At 40.3% G+C, this 20855-nt stretch overlaps 1 protein-coding gene across 1 annotated transcript; it reads left to right on the top strand.

Annotated features, from left to right (window-relative positions):
• The first annotated feature begins 12839 nt into the window (after positions 1-12839).
• LOC131680219 (uncharacterized) lies at positions 12840-16025 on the top strand. The gene is made up of 2 exons (XM_058960938.1): positions 12840-12983; positions 13039-16025. Exon 2 carries the CDS (start codon positions 13338-13340, stop codon positions 16023-16025), a length of 2688 nt encoding a protein of 895 aa, XP_058816921.1. The 5' UTR covers positions 12840-12983; positions 13039-13337.
• Positions 16026-20855: the final 4830 nt, after the last annotated feature.

Below are 20855 nucleotides of genomic sequence, written 5' to 3'. Positions count from 1 at the left end.
TGGAATTATAAAACTCTCGGACATTGTGGACTGGATAATAAAAACTTTCAATATTACTGATCCTATTAAAAGTCTTATGTTAGCTTTTCTCCCTACAGTGAGAACATTTTTGAAGCAGTTGACTGCTAAATGGCCCCTCCTCTCAGCGATTGTATCCTTCGATGGCTAACTCATCGAACGAGGTCACGGATTTGATCACTGTTCTACAGTGGAATTGCAGAAGTATCATCCCGAAAATCGATTCCTTCAAAATTTTAATAAATAATTTGAGTTGCGATGCATTTGCATTATGTGAAACTTGGTTAACTTCCGACATAGAACTCAACTTCTACGACTTTAATATTATTCGCCTGGATCGAGACACCCCCTATGGAGGAGTGCTTTTGGGGATCAAAAAGTGCTATTCCTTCTACAGAATTAACCTTCCCTCGATAACAGGTATTGAAGTTGTCGCTTGTCAAGTAACAACCAAAGGCAAAAGCCTTTGCATAGCTTCCATATATATTCCCCCCAACACCGCGGTTGGGCACCGACGGCTACAAGACATCTTAGAATCCCTGCCAGCACCGCGACTAGTTTTAGGAGACTTTAACTCTCACGGTACAGCATGGGGTTGCCTCTATGATGATAACCGGTCTTCCTTAATTCACGATCTTTGCGATAACTTCAATTTGACAATTTTAAACACGGGTGAAATGACACGGATTCCTGCTCCTCCAGCGCGCCCGAGCGCCTTAGACTTGTCCCTTTGCTCAACATCGCTGCGGTTAAATTGCACGTGGAAGGTAATTCCTGATCCCCACGGCAGCGACCATCTGCCGATTGTAGTCTCAATCAATAACGGTTCAAGGCCATTGAAATCAATCAATATTTCGTATGACCTCACACGAAATATCGATTGGAAGAGCTATGCTGCCGCGATATCCGACAACATCGAATCTACCCAAGAACTTCCTCCGGAGGAAGAGTACAGCTTTTTGGCTGGCTTGATTCTCGACAGCGCGAATCAAGCTCAGACTAGGCCAGTACCCGGCGCGAACATACAAAAACGTTCTCCCAATCCCTGGTGGGATAAAGAGTGCTCAGACGTGTACGCAGAGAAGGCCGCCGCGTTTAAGATCTTCCGGAACGACGGGTTACCCGCCAGTTTTCGACAGTACGCGACGTTAGACAAGCGAATGAAGAGTTTGATGAAAGCCAAAAAACGCGATTATTGGCGCCGGTTCGTCGACGGATTAACGAGAGAAACATCGATGAGCACTCTTTGGGGAACAGCCCGACGTATGCGAAATCGAAACAGTACTAATGAGAGCGTGGAATATTCAAACCGTTGGATATTCGATTTCGCCAAGAAGGTTTGTCCGTATTCCGCCCCGGCACAGAAGATTTACCGCGCCGCGTCTCCTCACGATAGCGCGAACGAAACACCTTTTTCGATGGTGGAGTTCTCACTTGCTCTCTTGTCGTGTAACAATAAAGCTCCGGGGCTAGACAGAATCAAATTCAACTTGTTGAAGAATCTGCCTAACTCTGCCAAGAGACGCTTGTTGAACTTATTTAATAAGTTTCTCGAGGCTAACATTGTCCCACTCGATTGGAAACAAGTGAAGGTCATCGCCATCCAAAAACCAGGAAAACCAGCCTCCGACCACAATTCGTACCGTCCGATCGCAATGCTATCCTGTATCCGGAAGTTGTTCGAGAAAATGATCCTATCCCGCCTCGACAATTGGGTCGAAGCAAATGGCTTACTGTCAGATACACAATTTGGCTTTCGCAAAGGCAAAGGGACGAACGATTGTCTTGCGTTGCTCTCAACTGAAATTCAAATGGCCTATGCTAGCAAAGAGCAGATGGCATCAGTGTTCCTAGATATTAAGGGGGCTTTTGATTCAGTTTCGATCAACATTCTTTCAGAGAAGCTGCACCAGCATGGTCTTTCAGCGACTTTAAACAACTTTTTACTAAACTTGTTGTCGGAAAAGCACATGCATTTTTCGCATGGTGACTTATCGACATCACGATTTAGCTACATGGGCCTTCCCCAGGGCTCATGTCTAAGCCCCCTTTTATACAATTTCTATGTCAACGACATTGATGAATGTCTTGACAATTCCTGCACGTTAAGGCAACTTGCAGACGATGGCGTGGTGTCTGTTACGGGACCCAAAGCTGTCGATCTAAAAGGACCATTACAGAATACCCTGGACAATTTGTCTGCTTGGGCTATTAAGCTGGGTATCGAATTCTCCACGGAGAAAACTGAGCTAGTTGTATTTTCAATGAAGCGTGAACCAGCACAACTACAGCTTCTATTAATGGGTCAAACTATCGCTCAGGTCTTCACAGTAAAATATCTAGGGGTCTGGTTCGACTCGAAAGGTACTTGGGGATGCCATATTCGGTATCTGAAACAGAAATGCCAACAAAGGATCAACTTTCTTCGTACAATAACCGGAACATGGTGGGGTGCCCACCCAGGAGACCTAATTAGGTTGTATCAAACAACGATACTGTCGGTAATGGAATACGGATGCTTCTGCTTTCGCTCCGCCGCGAACATACATTTCATCAAACTCGAAAGAATTCAGTATCGTTGTTTGCGTATCGCCTTAGGGTGCATGCAGTCGACTCATACGATGAGTCTCGAAGTGCTGTCGGTCGTTCTCCCGTTGAAAAATAGATTTTGGGAACTCTCATATCGATTGCTCATTCGATGCGATATCTTGAACCCGGTCGTGATTGAAAATTTCGAAAGGCTTGTTGAGCTCAATTCTCAGACCCGTTTCATGTCCCTGTACTTTGACTACATGGCGCAGAATATTAACCCTTCTTCTTACAATCCCAACCGTGTGCATTTCATAAATACTTCTGAATCTACTGTTTTCTTCGACACATCCATGAAAGATGAGATTAGTGGAATTCCGGACCACATACGCCCACAAGTGGTTCCAAACATTTTTTATAATAAATTCCGAGAAGTCGACTGTTCTAAGATGTTTTATACTGACGGATCAAACCTCGAAGGATCCACTGGCTTCGGTATTTTCAATCAAAAGTTCACCGCCTCCTACAAACTCAGTGACCCTGCTTCAGTTTACGCCGCAGAACTAGCTGCCATTCAGTATACCCTTGGAGTCATTGAAACATTACCCTCAGACCATTACTTCATCGTTTCGGATAGCCTTAGTTCCATTGACGCTATTCGCTCGATGAAACAAGGCAAGCACTCCTCGTATTTTTTGGGGAAAATACGGGAGCTACTCAGTGCTTTATCTGACAACTCTTTCCAGATTACCTTGGTATGGGTCCCTTCTCATTGCTCCATTCCGGGCAATGAGAAGGCAGACTCCTTAGCTAAGGTGGGTGCCTTAGAAGGAGACGTTTACGAAAGACCAATTTGCTTCAGCGAATTTTTCAGTATTACTCATCAGAGAACTCTCGAAAGTTGGCAAACTTCGTGGAGCAGTGGAGAGCTGGGAAGGTGGCTACATTCGATAATCCCTAAGGTATCGACGAAACCTGGGTTCAAGGGGATGGATGTGGGTCGTGACTTCATTCGTGTGATGTCCCGACTCATGGCAAACCATTACACGCTGGATGCACATCTCCGGCGTATTGGGCTCGTGGATAGTGGTATCTGCGCTTGTGGTGACGGCTATCACGACATCGAGCACATTGTCTGGGCGTGCACCGAGTACAGTTCCGCTAGGTCTCGGCTAATGGATACCCTGCGGGCCCGAGGAAGACCAACCAACGTCCCGGTTCGAGATGTGCTGGCAAGCCGCGATGTTCTCTATATGTCCCTTATATACACCTTTGTGAAAACCATCAATATACAAGTCTAACTGCCCCTTGTTATCTCCTTATCATTCTCAGAACGCTCTTCCACCTGTATCAAATCATCTGTATCGAATGAGCCAACAAACACGGGACCTACGGCACGAACATAACACGCTTAACTCGAAATGTAGCCGATCCACATCTGAGCCGTACTACGAAATCGTCTGGAAAAATCCCTGCCATCTTGAGGAGGACCACCCGGCGCGCCTACCTCCCTCCCTCCCCTGACTCTTATACCCAGAAGTAACACCCCTACCCCCCCCCCCCCAATATCATCACGAAGCATTTAGCTCTTCTTGTCTCTTCTAGTTTTAACTATTATATTATATAATCTCGTTGAAATTGCCCAACTCTACTACCCACAAAAATAACTATAATTACGAATCTTTACAAAATTCAATCATGCCCTCTAGTTATGCCTAGTTTTAAGTTAGTCGTAAAAAATTGTCCCCCTTAATTAAACATTATTTGCTCCAATAATCTCACTGATAAAAATGTCAAACCATATTGCCACAAAAACTAAATGACCCCCCTAATCTTACGAAAACAATATTATCCCCTTGTGTAGATATATAAGATAGCTATAAAATCGCATTAGTTTCATTTTAAAAAAATCAATATGTAATCCCCTAGTTTTAAGCAATTTAAAATGTAAAACAAAACAAAATTGGCACCTTTAAGCTAACGCAACGTGCCTTATCAAATAAACGATTTGAATAAAAAAAAAATAGTCATGCTTGGGTCAGTAAAAGCCAAATATTTTACGCTTTTTTGGCTATTCTCGAGCGACGTAGCGATACAAAAAAATATTTCGTTCTAATTCTAATATAATTTTTTTGAAAATCTACACTTGTACTGCATTACAACGATAGCATTAGTTAGACTAATAATATAGTGCAATAAAAGCAGAATGTTGAAAGTTGTTCTACGTGTCTTATGAACTGCCCTAGAATTTTAATTGCAAATATGGGAAATCGTTCAACGTATCTTTGGTATGTGTACAAACCACTAGAATATTTGTGTGAAAATTCCGCTAAAAAATCGATGAAAAGTTCTATGGGCAATGTCAATATATTAAACGAAAGCATTTAATCCCAAAAATGATAAAAAAAATGTTAAGATTATTTATTAACCAATTTATGTATGTGAAACTTCTTGTACCATTACCACTACCATGTATCATTAATATAGCCATTGCTAATTATGGCTCCTATGGGACATGCAACTATAGATACATTAGCTCAACTATATATAACTTTCATACTCGGTCATACAAACAACGGGTTGTTAAGATCCGGCCACCATACCAGAATTTGCTTTTTTCCATATATATATTTTGACAACATACCATTCAAGCACCATTTTAATTCTTTCCCATTTTAATTCTGTCGATTGATGAATTTTTTTTACACGATGGCTTTTGAAGAAAGCTTCGTTGACACTAAAGTAGCCTGACGCTTTATCCTATTGAGCTATCGCCGTAATATTATAGAACGTAGTTTTTTATATCATGTCAATCTACAGGTTTTTGGAATCTTTGAAAATCCCTCGGAAATCCCCTGTTCGAAGATCGTGCAAGATGTTTTCATAAGGCGAACTTTTTTCTATATTTTCGTTGATATAAAAGTTCGCAAGCGATCTTTTCTTCTTCCGATATTTGCTTGAACCGAATAATGTTCCCAAACATCGGCACTCTTGAAGTTCACTGACGATTTTTTCCGTAGCGATATTTTATACCAGTGAACTTTTTATTAGAAAATCGGCAATGAAAAGATTCTGTTGTGAACATTGATATTTTGATATTTTCCCAACACTACCTTTTTGATAAAACACCTCATTAAAGAAAGTTATAATGAGTAAGAATTTATCACACAAAAATCGCTTGTTTAAAATACGAAAATTTCATAGAGATTGACAGAGATTCCGACAGATACTACCAGATACCTAATACTTTGTTTTGCTGTTGATATTACGTGCAATGAATCCGTGCATTATAATTACGGTCTAAAATACTAACTGACGCAAAAATCTAGAATACGTATAATAAACATTGTTGCTGCTGACCCATTTATAACATCCTTTTATGGAACACAAGATTCACTGTTCATTTAAAATAAGCGTGAACACTAGTGGCCTTTTTTCTTGACCCCGAAACTGAGCCAATTAATTTCGCTCATTGACGCGCAGAATCCCGGTCCTAGCTCCCATGCTCTTGAAACAGTCGCTTTCGCCTGCTGTTTAAACGATTTCCACGCAAAATAATAGACAAATAAACAAATGAATAACGGGTGTACGCTCAATTGTGATGTTGTATGTAAATTAATTATCCTCACAAGCGTATACCTAATTTTACTGAATATGTCAAGCCTGTCGACGAAATCAAAGTTTTTGTTTTAAACTTGTAGGATTAAGTTATAATAATACTATTAATACTTATAACACGAGTTTGCATATCACGTGCCACTGGTCATTATAAAACTCTCTATACGATGATACGTAAAAAGTTTTTCCAATTTGCTCCGAGGACCGAGTACTTTTAGTTTTGCAGGTAGTGTAACAATACTTTATAAACTCGTTCGCTTTACTAAGCAACTTGTATGAAATCTTCAGTAGAAAATAATTTAAGCTTGAAATAAGCCACCACCATCCACACAACACAATGCAACAACCTGTGCAAATCAAATCAATCTCACTCGCAATGCCGCTTGTAAGACGAAAACAAACCAAAGATCACACGCCAGTGAATACACGCCAGTGAAACCACGCCAGTGAATACACCACAGCGACTCTGGGGCGCGCGCGGTGGTGACTTTATCTGAGCGCGCCACAGAGAATTTAAAGAGCAAGAGAGCACGGCTATCTCGCACCCAACTATCTCAACACCAGCGCACACTTGAAATCGGTCTATACAGCTCCGAAAGAAAGAGCGTTCTGCTTTTTTCTGTGGTGTGTGATCATTGTATCCTCTGTGTAGGCATCACACTTACGCGCCAGTGCATCACTAGGGTGAAATGCCATCACTGATACAATACACTCAGGTTTTCTTTACATGGGAGATACGAAGGAGGAAATGAAAACCGCATAAAATGAAAAATGTGCGTAAATGAAAACCGCGTAAATTAAACAATCCGCGTTGATGGAAAACCTAAGTGTATAATATAACGCAGAATAATATAATATAAAATAATGCAATATAATACGATATAACATAATATAATATAACATAATATAACACATCATAATACAATATATCGTAGTGTAATATAATATATCACAATATAATATAAAATAATGCAATATAACATAATATAATAGAACAGAGGATTTCATTCCAATGATAAACGGTAACTGCTTGAGTAATGCAATGGTGATTGTGAGATGATGAATAACATTGAGATAATGACGATATTGCCTATTAATAAGGTGAATATAATGGATGCAATGAAGAATATTCATGTAAAACAAGTTAGTAATGAGCTCATTTTAATCTTACATTGCAATTGATGATTGTAAGTGCTATTGTAAATATGGAGAATTTAATAAATATATTAAGTAAATAAAAGGAATATAGTAAATATATCAATACCATACAACAATTAATACAAAAACAAGAGATCAAAATATTTAAATGTGTATTATGGTAACGGTTGATACGCCTTCCATACTCCATTCAACAAAATACATCAAACCAATGCAATGAATCTAATGCCAAAATAGATGAAATGGGTATTACGAGCACAATGTACACAATGCATATAAAAAAAAATATAACGTCTTAAAATATAGTGAATGTACTTTAAGAAATGAAACAATGAAAACTTTATCTCAGCGGTAATGCTGAGGAATCTGGTCCAATTCGTACCTGGTAAGGGTTATTGATCTATAGAATATAATCTTGCCTGTCATTTTGTAAATAACATTTGATTAATTTATTTTTTGCTGCAAGCTTTACCGATTTACCATTTAGGTCTGAGATAGCTCTTACCAGATTGTGTCTTTACGCCATTGAACAACATTTCGCAAAAGATCCAATTTGGGTCATTCCGACTATAATTTAAAAACAACGAATGTCAGTCAAGGTGGTTCGATTTTGTATTTGAAACAGTATTCCTAAGAGAGTCGATATACCGAAACCAAGACCCTTGATGCCTACACGACTGATGTGAAACACACCGATTAAATTTAAAATATAAATATTTTAATGTCAATCAAAACATATTTAAATTTGTATGTATGAAGATGCTCGGAGATCTGCAATCTGTGAAAAAGAATAAAGAACTGTATTTGTTCTCCGAACACATACAATAGCACCATTCTGAGCTATTCGTATATGATTACATTATGTATTCGTTGCTGCCACTTCCAAAGTTCCAAACTGAGCCGCCAAACAATTCACACATATAACACATTCTACACACCATATACATACCCTGTCCACTTTTGTCAGTAGTATTGTTCGTGTAAGAGACCCTAAACATAATAGAAGCGAACTCAGCTTCGCCTTCGAAAAAAGAGACGCTGATAGAGGATCCGTTGCCGCTCGATTGTTAGTGGGATAACGCGCCGCGTATGGCCACTTACATGCTCGGCGGGGCGAGAGAGGGAGAGATAGAACGAATATTCAGATCATCATCTACTCGCTCATCTCCAGCAGCAAACACAATTACAGCCACTATATGACAAAGTTCTTTCATCGGTACACAAACACATAAATAGACGCCATCAATATCAGATGTGAAGACTTCCTCCTCAACAGGTCCACCCCGCAAAAGAGAGGCTTTCTTTGTTCACCCTCTCTTCCGCGAATTACTCGGTCACCTTTCTGATTTTCTGTAAACTGTATGTATAATAAGCTAGTAAAAACCTTGGTCTTTCGAAACATACCGATAAATGTTTAAAAAGTTTTATGGTTTCGCGGCAACAATCGAAAGAGAAAGCGAAAAAGAGGGCCCTCATCCGCAGACCGGACCCAATGAAAAAAGTCTTCATTATATGAATATATTATAGACGATTACGCGTTCCCATGTACGGGAATACAACATAGTACAATGCGTTTAAAATTAAAAGAGAGTACTTATCCTGATGGCCTTGCAGGCAAGGTACATTCATGTGGTTTTTGCTTCAGGCGAAACTAAATCACCACCCAACCACCGTGAACATGGATGAGCTGGCAGCGACCGAAGCTTAGGGCCCGACTCAGCCCCGGGATCAAGCAACAACAGAATATATTTCATTCTCTCTTCAAGCACTAACACTGTTGCTATCTTCCAACATAAATGCACCACGTAATCCACCAAGGAATATCAGTTGCTTCTGTTGGAACTTTTTAGTCCACACACTACAACGTAACGTCTGTATATATGATTTCTCACTATCATCTAATTTTCGCAACCCCTGACTATACTTGGCTCTATATGCTTAGCAGTAGATATTCATATATGCTAGCCAATTTTCAGTAGATCAAAACATATCCACCACTAGCAATGACTAGAACTAGCAACTGAAAGTCCGGATGGCGTAGCACCCATTTCATCACTAAAACACGCAAACTCAAACTAGACTAGAGAAACACAAACTCAAGAGAGCCGCGTAAAACGAACCTCTCTGACTGGCTGTTCGAAGCAAACTGCGTTGTCAAAAGCACCTTCAATATCAAGAAAAACTCCTAAACTTGATTGCTTTTGTGAAAAAGCTTTTTCAATGTTGTAGACAACATTGTGTAACAGGGTGGTAGTAGACTTCGCTGATATGCATGTTGCATTGCATGCAGCGGGTGCTCGCCCAAGCTACCATCCCGAATGTAGTGGTCGATTAAACGTTCCACTGATTTGAGAAGGAAGGAGGTCAGACTGATCGGTCTAAAGCTCTTTGCCTCCTCATAAGTGACGCGGCCACCTTTGGGAATGAATTTGACAGTTATTTCCCGCCACGCTAATGGAATGTATCCTGTTGCACGGCTACAAGTAAGAACCTTTTTCAAAATATGCTTGAAGTGTTCATATCCTTTTTGTAGTAGAACTGGAATAATTCCGTCCTTTCCCGGAGACTTATACGGAGTAAAACTTTCAATCGCCCATTTGATCGATTCGGTTGTCACAATTCTACGAGCAAATGCCCAAGAATCAGAACTGCCTGAAAAGAACTCAGGGGTAGTCGTCAGTGATGGCTCCGTACAACCTGGAAAGTGTGTGTCAAAAAGACAGTTGAGTACTACATCTTCGTCAGACGAGTATTCACCATTAGCAGTTCTAATGGAACTGACATGAAAGTCTTTCGATTTCGAAAGTAACTTATTTAATCTACTAGTCTCGTTGAGACTTGAGACATTTGTGCAGAGGCTTTTCCAACCACTTCGCTCAGAGGATCGAAGGGCATTTCTGTATGCTTTGCGAACCAACTTAAATGCCTCCGACCCGTCCCTGCGTCTGCGATTCCAAGCTCTCCTACATAACTTTTTGAGTCGAACAAGTTCGGTATTCCACCAAGGTGTTCCTCTAGAAGCACGCATAACTCGAAGCGGACAAGCCTCTTGGTATGCTGCTATTATGAGTGAGCTTGTTTTATCCACGACCTCATCCAAATCACTTGGAGATTCAATCGTCGGAAGATACCCATGAAACCTAGTCGCCAAGCCCTCTTCGTAGAGGTCCCAGTTCGTAGATTTGGGATTACGATAGGTGACGATATCTAGCGAGACGTTTAAATGATCAAAGACGATGTACTTATGATCAGATAACGACGGTTCGAGCTCGTTTGGTACGAGCCAGTTTGTCAACTCATGCGTAATACTGTCAGAGCAGAGAGTTACATCTAACACCTCTTCTCTGCCAGCTCGTGCAAAAGTTGGGCGGTTTCCTGCATTAAGAATGTGCAGATTTGTACTACTTAAGTATTACATCAATTCGGTGCCTCTCAAATTGATATCAGAGCTGCCCCAAATTATGTGGTGGGAATTTGCATCGCTGCCGATTATGAGAGGAAACCCATTTCTGCCACAGTATGATACAACCCTTTTGAAATCATCAGAAGGTGATGGTTCATTATGCGGCAAATATGCCGAACAATAGACGTATTTCTTGTTTATGTTGTCAACAGTCATATTTACCATGACAGTACAAATATCACGAGTTGTGAGGTCCGATATAAGACAAGCGTCAATAGCACTATTCGCAAGTATACATGCACGAGGCATTTCACGTGGATTTGTCATGCCATTTTTGTTGAAAGCTACGAAGACGGGGTTAAGTAGCTTTCCAACATAGAAGTTTACTTTATAGAAATACGGTTCTTGAACCAAAGCTATGGAAGCTTTCCCTTCCTGCACAAGGCGAGATAGATTCATAGTTGCTGTGCGTTTATGCTGAAGATTAATTTGTGCTACTCTAACCGTATTCGATTACAGCACTACACATTTCATCATCAGCACTTGTTTTGCAGCAACTAGAAGATACCAAACACGTTGGCTTATAATCGCATATAGCGAACCCCGAAATGGGTATTAGGGACATGAATATCATTTGAATCCCACGATTTGCGAAGAAACGAACGTCCACTGTGTCAGAGATTCGCATAACACAGCAAGGGTAAGACCCACGACACTCCGTGCGCGACTGGCATATTTTAGTCCTGCCAGCCATTCAGTCCTCGGCACAGAGTAACACCTTGACTTGAGGACTCCTGTTTTCAGTCGCCTCCTACGACATGGGAACAGGAACCCAGTGGATTAATTCTTGGTTGACATACTTCAACCCGCCGGATGCCACACGGCCTCTAGGCTGGTTTTGTCCGAAGAAAGATAATAGAATTATCAACCTCCTAGTGGACCACAGCCAGTTACTGGGGAGTTCGCCCGGCTCTTCCCAGGCTCCGTTCGCCATTGAGAATATTTTAAACCACCTCAACAATTTTACCCATAGCACGGGTCGCATGACACTATGGAATTGGGGTTCCCTGTTTGGTGTTACCACCGGAACAGGTAGTCCGTAGTGTAATTCTTAGCCGGTTCAAACAACCACTACCGACACTACACGGTTTATCTAGGCTGTTCGGAGAAAGAAGCTGACATTGATGGACAGCTCCCATAGATGGCCGAACAGCCGGCTTCTTCCAAACCATGCAGTCTCCTTGTAATTTAATAAAATGTTAATAAAACATCTAAATTCCTCAATCAATGTATTGTGGAGGAAAAACTGAATTTTCCTAAAGGGGTTATGTATATTGTACTGAGCCAAAAATCGAAATTTTTTTTTGAATCGATTTGAAGTTTATACTTTACTCAAATTTCCAACGCGACTGAGAACTAAGAAATCAACGCTTTTTCTTGAAAAGGGCGATACTAGCAGTGATACCATTCAAAGAAAATCAACAGTGAATATTTCCAGACTTGGTTTTATTTCCTATTTAAGAACTATTGTGTTTTTTACATCCTAGATTGCATGATTCAGTGATCGAAACCCAAAACTTCATGAAGTATTTGAAAATATTAAACTAAAATTTGTGCTATTGAAATTGACAAACTGATAGTATATATATATATATATATATATATATATATATATATATATATATATATATATATATATATATATATATATATATATATATATATATATATATATATATATATATATATATATATATATATATATATATATATATATATATATATATATATATATATATATATATATATATATATATATATATATATATATATATATATATATATATATATATATATATATATATATATATATATATATATATATATATATATATATATATATATATATATATATATATATATATATATATATATATATATATATATATATATATATATATATATATATATATATATATATATATATATATATATATATATATATATATATATATATATATATATATATATATATATATATATATATATATATATATACGAATAGGGATGAAAGACGACAAATGTCATCGGACGAGGAAGCAAACGTTGTCTGCAGTGTCATTTCCTTGAGTCCGCCTGCTGAGTTTACACGAGGTTTTTTGGTAACGCCAATTAGTTTGGAATTTAGTCTATATATTTCTAATCGTTCGACCAAGTTCGATCACTGATATCGCTATATTTAAACTTTATAATCAAGGTAATAATATTTGTAATTCATTGAAGATTCAAAACTAATATTGTATTAAGTTCAGGATTGCGAGTAGTTGAGGTTAGCTTTGCCTGCGTTCGACAATCGCGCTATATCGGCCTGAAAGCTAAGGATATTTTTCCTTGACGTTATCCCAGGCTTCTCCCGTTCCGGACAACGAGAGATAGAGACCTACAAAACGCAAGTCCTTCGCAATTGCAAAGATAAATAATTAAAATTCCTATTATGAATTTGCAGGAGATTTTAATTCGAGTGAATAAAGAATTTAAAATAACGGAACCCGTTTCTCTGTTGCTGGCACAACATTATTAAAATCTCGTTTTCCGGACAAGCCGTAACAAAATGCCAGGGAAAAAACCTTGCCCGCCTCCAGAACAAAGCTGCCCTCTTTGTAACTCTCCTGACAACAGTATGATGGTCAGCGGCGATGAATGCCTTATGTGGTACCACTTCGACTGCGTAGGTGTGACTCATGACATAGCGAATCATGAGTGGAGATGCTCGAAATGCCGGAGTGTTCCAGCTCCTACGGATGATGAACCCGATGCGGATAATGTGCCACCTATACCCACCTCGCCACAGGTATCGTTTTCAGCTAATGGAAAACAAACAGACGAAGGCGCTCCAACATCCCAGTTGCCAGCAGAGCTGCAACTGCAACTGCTTGAGGAAGAATGCGCACTTGAGAGAAGATTCCTTCGAAGAAAGTACCAACTAATGATGACGATCGGAGCTGCAACAGCGGGTGCTGACACCACGATTCTTCGACCCCAACATCACTCATCTCCTCTACCACCGCGTCCAAGCGCTCCCATACTTCATCCCGAGGATCATTTGCTCGAAACAGCCACAGCGAATGAAGCAGCATTGCTTAATCAAAGCCAAATCGCTGCCCGCCACGCTGTTTCTAAAGAGCTTCCTATATATAGTGGTAACCCTGAAGAATGGCCCCTATTTATCGCTACCTTTGAGAATACAACACGATTGTGCGGGTACACATCCGAGGAAAACATGGCTCGGCTGCAGCGATGCCTTAAAGGTAAAGCTCTAGAGGCCGTCAGATGCCAGCTTCTACATCCTTCGAACTTGGGTCACGTGATGTCGACGCTTAAGATGCTATTCGGTCGGCCTGAAATCATTGTCTACTCATTAGTGCAGAAGATAAACCAAATACCATCACCAAGAGCGGATAAATTGAATTCGATAGTTGATTTCGCTCTAGCGGTACGTAATATGGTGGCTACAGTGCAGGCATGCAACCTAGAGGAACACCTCTGTAACATCTCTCTCCTGCAAAACCTAGTGGATCGACTGCCGCCGATGATTAAACTCACCTGGGCAACCCATCGCCAAAACTTGCGGCGGATCACACTTACCGAGTTCAGTGACTGGTTGTATACTCTAGCAGAAGCTGCCAGTATGGTGACAGTGCCTTTCCTACCAAATGTCACCGAAAATAATTCTCGGCGGGGAAGAAAAGACGACGGATTTATTAACGCTCATTCCGTAAACGCGCTAGAATCACTATCAAGTGAACCGGCATGCGCCGAATGTACTATTTGCCAAGGAAGTTGTACGTCAGTGGAGAGTTGTAAACAGTTTGCGCGTTCAGATCACTCCGCTCGGTGGGCCCTTCTGCGGGAACACAAGCTATGTCGCTGTTGCTTACGAGCTCATAGAGGTCTATGTAAATTTGGGAAACCATGCGGAAAAAACGGCTGCCTTTACAAACACCACCGTCTGCTTCATAACGATGCCAAAGATAAATACGACAATGCCCAGCTTACCCAAACACAAGCAAATGTGAACAGCCCTAGCAATCCGGTTTCCAATGATTTTGCCTGCAATACTCACCGTGTGAACGGAAGGTCCGTGTTATTCAAATACCTTCCCGTGACGCTGTATAACCAGGGATTATCCATAAACACCTACGCCTTCATAGACTGCGGATCATCCCTAACCTTGTTAGAGGAAAGCCTTGCAACTGAGCTTAACCTTCACGGAGAAAAGCACCCGCTATGCTTGCGCTGGACTGCCTATACCTGCCGCTACGAGGATTCATCCATTAAAATCACGATGGACATATCGGGGTCCCGCAGCTCCAGCAGAAAGTACCTTCTTTCTGACGTCTATACAGTAAAGGAGCTAAATTTACCCACTCAATCCTTGTCAGCCGAGGAGCTTTCAAGAAAATATAGCCACCTTAAGGGAATACCAGTGGACTCATACGTTGATGTTCAACCCAGAATCCTTATTGGTATGAATAACATACGTGTCGTACATCCGCTGCGCAGTCGTGAAGGGAACGAACATGAACCGATAGCAGCAAAAACGCGTCTTGGTTGGATGGTTTATGGTACTAGTTTGATACACGCTGCCGTTGCTGGACCTGCTCGTAGCTACCACATATGCTCCCATTCATACAACGACAACGTTCCCACGGACAATTATCTTGACGCCGCCGTGAAAAACTACTTTGCTCTTGAAAGCTTGGGAATCGTCAAACCCGAAAAGGCATTGCTTTCTTCAGAAGACGAGCGAGCCATGAAGAGTCTTCGTTGTAACACAATATTAAAAAACGGTCGCTATCAAACAAGTCTCCTATGGAAATATGACGATGTGCGCTTTCCGGACAGCAAGCCAATGGCAATACGGCGACATCACTGCCTTATGAAGAGATTGCAACGTGAACCAAAATTGGGAAACATACTGCAAAATAAGATTGCTGATTATATAACAAAAGGATACATCCGAAAGCTAACACCAGATGAATCTATGATGCCCACAGACCGCGTATGGTATTTACCTATATTTCCGGTATTCAATCTAAATAAACCGGGTAAAGTACGCATCGTTTGGGATGCTGCAGCGACTGTTGGTGGGGTCTCATTAAACTCTGTTCTCCTAAAGGGACCGGATCTGCTGACATCCCTACCGTCAGTACTATACAAATTTAGAGAACGTCGAGTGGCGATATGTGGTGATATCCGCGAAATGTATCACCAAGTGTTGATAAATGACGCTGACTAACACTGCCAGAGATTCATGTGGTGCGATGATATGAAGACCGGCGAACCCAGTGAATACGTCATGAGAGTTATGACGTTTGGAGCAACTTGCTCTCCCAGCTGTGCTCAGTTCATAATGAACAAAAATGCGACACGGTTCGAGCAGCAATATCCTAACGCGGTAGAGGTGATCCGACATCGACACTATGTTGACGATATGCTTGCTAGTGTTGATACTGAGGAGGAGGCGATTGAGCCAGCATCGAACATCCGTTTCATCCATCAGCAGGGCGGCTTTGAGAGGCGAAACTGGATGTCGAATTCACCATCAGTACTACAAGCTCTGGATGTCAGACCAACTTCAGAGAAGAGCCTGGACACACATCCCGATCTTGGCTTCGAGAAAGTTCTAGGAATGTGGTGGAGCACTGTTAGCGATGAGTTTCGATATAAAGTGGCCACAGGTCGCAACCAGGAGTTGCTCTCTGGAGCGAAACGACCAACAAAACGTGAAGTTCTAAGCACACTGATGTCCACCTATGATCCTCTCGGTCTGATAGCGAACTACATGATGTTTATGAAAACGCTTCTTCAGGAAATTTGGAGAACCGGAACTGGTTGGGACGAATCGATTGGTTAAAGGGAAGTGGAAAAGTGGAATCTCTGGTTGAGAATTCTACCGCAAGTAGAGTCGGTGCGAGTTCCTAGATGCTATCATAGCTTCAACAGTAATAGTAGCCGAAGAACAATCGAGCTGCATACATTCGTGGACGCTAGCGAAACTGGGATCGCTGCCGTCTCGTATTTTCGTTTCGAGGAGAACGATCACATTCACTGTGCATTGGTGCGAGCCAAAACGCGAGTGGCTCCGTTGAAATTTATCTCAATCCCTCGTCTTGAACTGCAGGCAGCGGTGATCGGAGTGCGTTTGGCTCAGAACATTCAGCAGAGTCACACCTTTGAAATCACCCGACGTTTCTTTTGGACCGATGCACGCGATGTCATGTGCTGGATTCACTCCGACCATCGTCGCTATTCGCAGTTCGTCGCCTTCCGTGTGGGAGAAATTTTAGAATCCACCGACATCACAGAGTGGAGATGGCTACCTGGGAAACTAAACGTCGCCGATGATGCCACGAAATGGCAACGCTTGCCAGACCTCGATGAAAACGGTCGCTGGTTCAAAGCACCATCATTTCTCTGGGGACCACAATCTGGATGGCCGAAGTCGTCAAACAACGTTGGTACAACAATCGAGGAGATTCGATCGAGTTTGTTATTCCATTCTGAAAACCTGTCAGGCGATATCTTACAGCCAGAAAGCTTTTCTAGCTGGAAACATCTGGTCCGCCTAACAGCGTTCGTTCAACGGTTTCCTTTAAATGTTAGGCGCAATCAAGCAAAAAAAGGGCAGTCATAGGTCCACTTACACGCGAGGAACTAGTGGAAGCAGAAAGGTTTCATTTCAAGCGAGCTCAAGAAAAGGTCTACGGAACAGAGATTAAAATTCTGTCAGTGAAAAACGACGCGACTAGTCAAAGGAACTTACCCAAGCAAAGTGGGCTCTACAAATTATGTCCATTTATGGACAACAACGGTGTTATGCGCATTCACAGTCGGATTGATGAAAGCGATTTCGCTGGAGAATATACAAACTATCCTGTTGTACTACCACGTGACCACATCGTCACAAAGCTCATCCTGCAAGAAGTTCACCAGCGGTATCATCATCAATGTCAGAGAACGTTCATCAATGAAGTCAGTCGAAAGTACTACGTTCCGCGCGTACATACTGTATGCTGGATAGTTCGACAAGAGTGTCAACGCTGCAAGATCCGGTCTGCGAAGCCTAATCCACCAGCTATGGGGAATCTACCAAAGGTCCGATTACCAGGTTATGTTCGTCCGTTTTCCTACATGGGCGTGGACTACTTTGGCCCCATGACCGTGGTAGTTGGTCGTCGATCGGAGAAACGATGGGGTGTCCTTATGACCTGTTTAACAACTCGGGCAGTTCACATCGAGTTGGCTCATTCGCTGTCAGCGGACTCATGCATAATGGCTCTTCAGAATTGCATATCGCGAAGAGGAACTCCCATTCAAATAATAAGCGATCGTGGTACAAACTTTATTGGAGCTAATAAAGAGCTGAAAAGGGCACTCGCTGATTTAGATCAGGACAAGATGATCGCAGAGTTTACAACACCTGAAACCACCTGGAGCTTTAACCCACCAGCTTCTCCGCACATGGGTGGCTGCTGGGAGCGACTAATCCAATCGGTAAAAAAAATTCTTGCGGAAATTCGACCATCACGGCTTCCCACGGACGAGGTGTTGAGGAACACTCTACTGGAAATTGAAAATATTATCAACAGCAGACCGCTAACTCACGTACCGATCGATCACGAGTCGTCCCCGGCTTTAACACCCAATCATTTTCTTATTGGGTCATCAAATGGGTCAAAGCCGCTAGTTCCATATAACGATTGTGTCACGGCTCTACGTCAAACCTGGAAAGTGTCACAAATGTTAGCGAATACGTTCTGGAAACGTTGGGTGTCAGATTACTTGCCTACGATCACTCGTAGAACTAAATGGTTCCTACCGACTAAGCCAATAGCCGTTGATGATATTGTGATCATAGTCGATCCCAACCTACCCAGAAATTGTTGGCCGAAGGGGAGAGTAGTAGCAGTAAAACCATCTAAGGACGGACAAGTACGTTCAGCGACGGTCCAGACGGCTTCAGGACTTTACGAAAGGCCGGCAGTAAAGTTGGCGGTACTTGACGTCGGTGCAAATTTAAGTAGCCTGAACCAGGGTCCAACTACTGGGGGGGGGGATTGTTGCGCGCACCCCTCGTGCGACAACGCACCTTGTATCCAGAAACCTTGACCTGACGAATAGGGATGAAAGACGACAAATGTCATCGGACGAGGAAGCAAACGTTGTCTGCAGTGTCATTTCCTTGAGTCCGCCTGCTGAGTTTACACGAGGTTTTTTGGTAACGCCGATTAGTTTGGAATTTAGTCTATATATTTCTAATCGTTCGACCAAGTTCGATCACTGATATCGCTATATTTAAACTTTATAATCAAGGTAATAATATTTGTAATTCATTGAAGATTCAAAACTAATATTGTATTAAGTTCAGGATTGCGAGTAGTTGAGGTTAGCTTTGCCTACGTTCGACAATCGCGCTATATCGGCCTGAAAGCTAAGGATATTTTTCCTTGACGTTATCCCAGGCTTCTCCCGTTCCGGATAACGAGAGATAGAGACCTACAAAACGTAAGTCCTTCGCAATTGCAAAGATAAATAATTAAAATTCCTATTATGAATTTGCAGGAGATTTTAATTCGAGTGAATAAAGAATTTAAAATAACGGAACCCGTTTCTCTGTTGCTGGCACAACATATATATATATATATATATATATATATATATATATATATATATATATATATATATATATATATATATATATATATATATATATATATATATATATATATATATATATATATATATATATATATATATATATATATATATATATATACATATATATATATATATATATATATATATATATATATATATATATATATATATATATATATATATATATATATATATATATATATATATATATATATATATATATATATATATATATATATATATATATATATATATATATATATATATATATATATATATATATATATATATATATATATATATATATATATATATATATATATATATATATATATATATATATATATAGATATATATATATATATATATATATATATATATATATATATATATATATATATATATATATATATATATATATATATATATATATATATATATATATATATATATATATATATATATATAGTCCCTTTGGCGATTGTTTACTTTTTCGGTCCCACCTATCAGCATTGAAGTATCGCCCTTACGTTTTTTTAATATAACAATTTTACAATTGGTGGGGGTTTGGAGAAAATCGATCTTACTGTCCAAACGGCATAATTCCGAAACTGTAATTTTTGAGGTTTTAAATTTATGCAGAATAAATTTTTCAGAAAATAGTAGCAGAGTTCGTGTCTTTAGCGAATTTGTTGAGGCTTTATTATAGACATGAATATTAACCTGAGTAAATTCGCCATAAAAAATATTTTACCAAATGATGCGCTGTTTAACGTTTGTAAAACTCATCGAAGATACTAAACCTCCGAAATTGGCGGTTTCAAAATGATGCTATCTTGACCTTAAATTACTGTTTTTGATCATTTGACCTATACATATAATTGGTCATACAAAAAAAAATCAAATTCTCATCAAAATCGATCAGGACCTGCCAGAGTCGAATGGAAATCGTCATTTTTCATAAATTTCTCTCTTCATTCGGAAAGTGTTATCCTCATTATTAATCATATTACGTTTTCGTCTCAACGCGACACATTCCCAAAATAAAAACCTGTTTTAATCCACCTAGTGGTGCAATTGTGCTTTTCTCATTTGTCCAGACTACGATTCCATGTTCAATGCAATGGTGGAAATGAATATTACATGTTCAGTACGATTTGCACATACACACAATGGATCGACAGCCACGATCTTGAGATACTATGTGATACTGAAACATCGCTTGAAACTAGCGGCGGATCACGGAGAAAGATCCGGGAGGTCCAGGTCCTGCCGAAAATTTTCAACTTGTTAAGAAATTTTAAACTAGTTTTAATTTTAAAGTAGCAACCCCTCACTGCATACTCCCTCCGGGCCGAGTGATTGCATAACCTTTCTATATGAGAAAGGCAAAAATGTACCAAAGTCC

This window comes from Topomyia yanbarensis, chromosome 2 (genome assembly GCF_030247195.1).
Source record: "Topomyia yanbarensis strain Yona2022 chromosome 2, ASM3024719v1, whole genome shotgun sequence".
Taxonomy (NCBI): Eukaryota; Metazoa; Arthropoda; class Insecta; order Diptera; family Culicidae; genus Topomyia; species Topomyia yanbarensis.
This window is presented reverse-complemented; position numbering and strand designations above follow the sequence as displayed.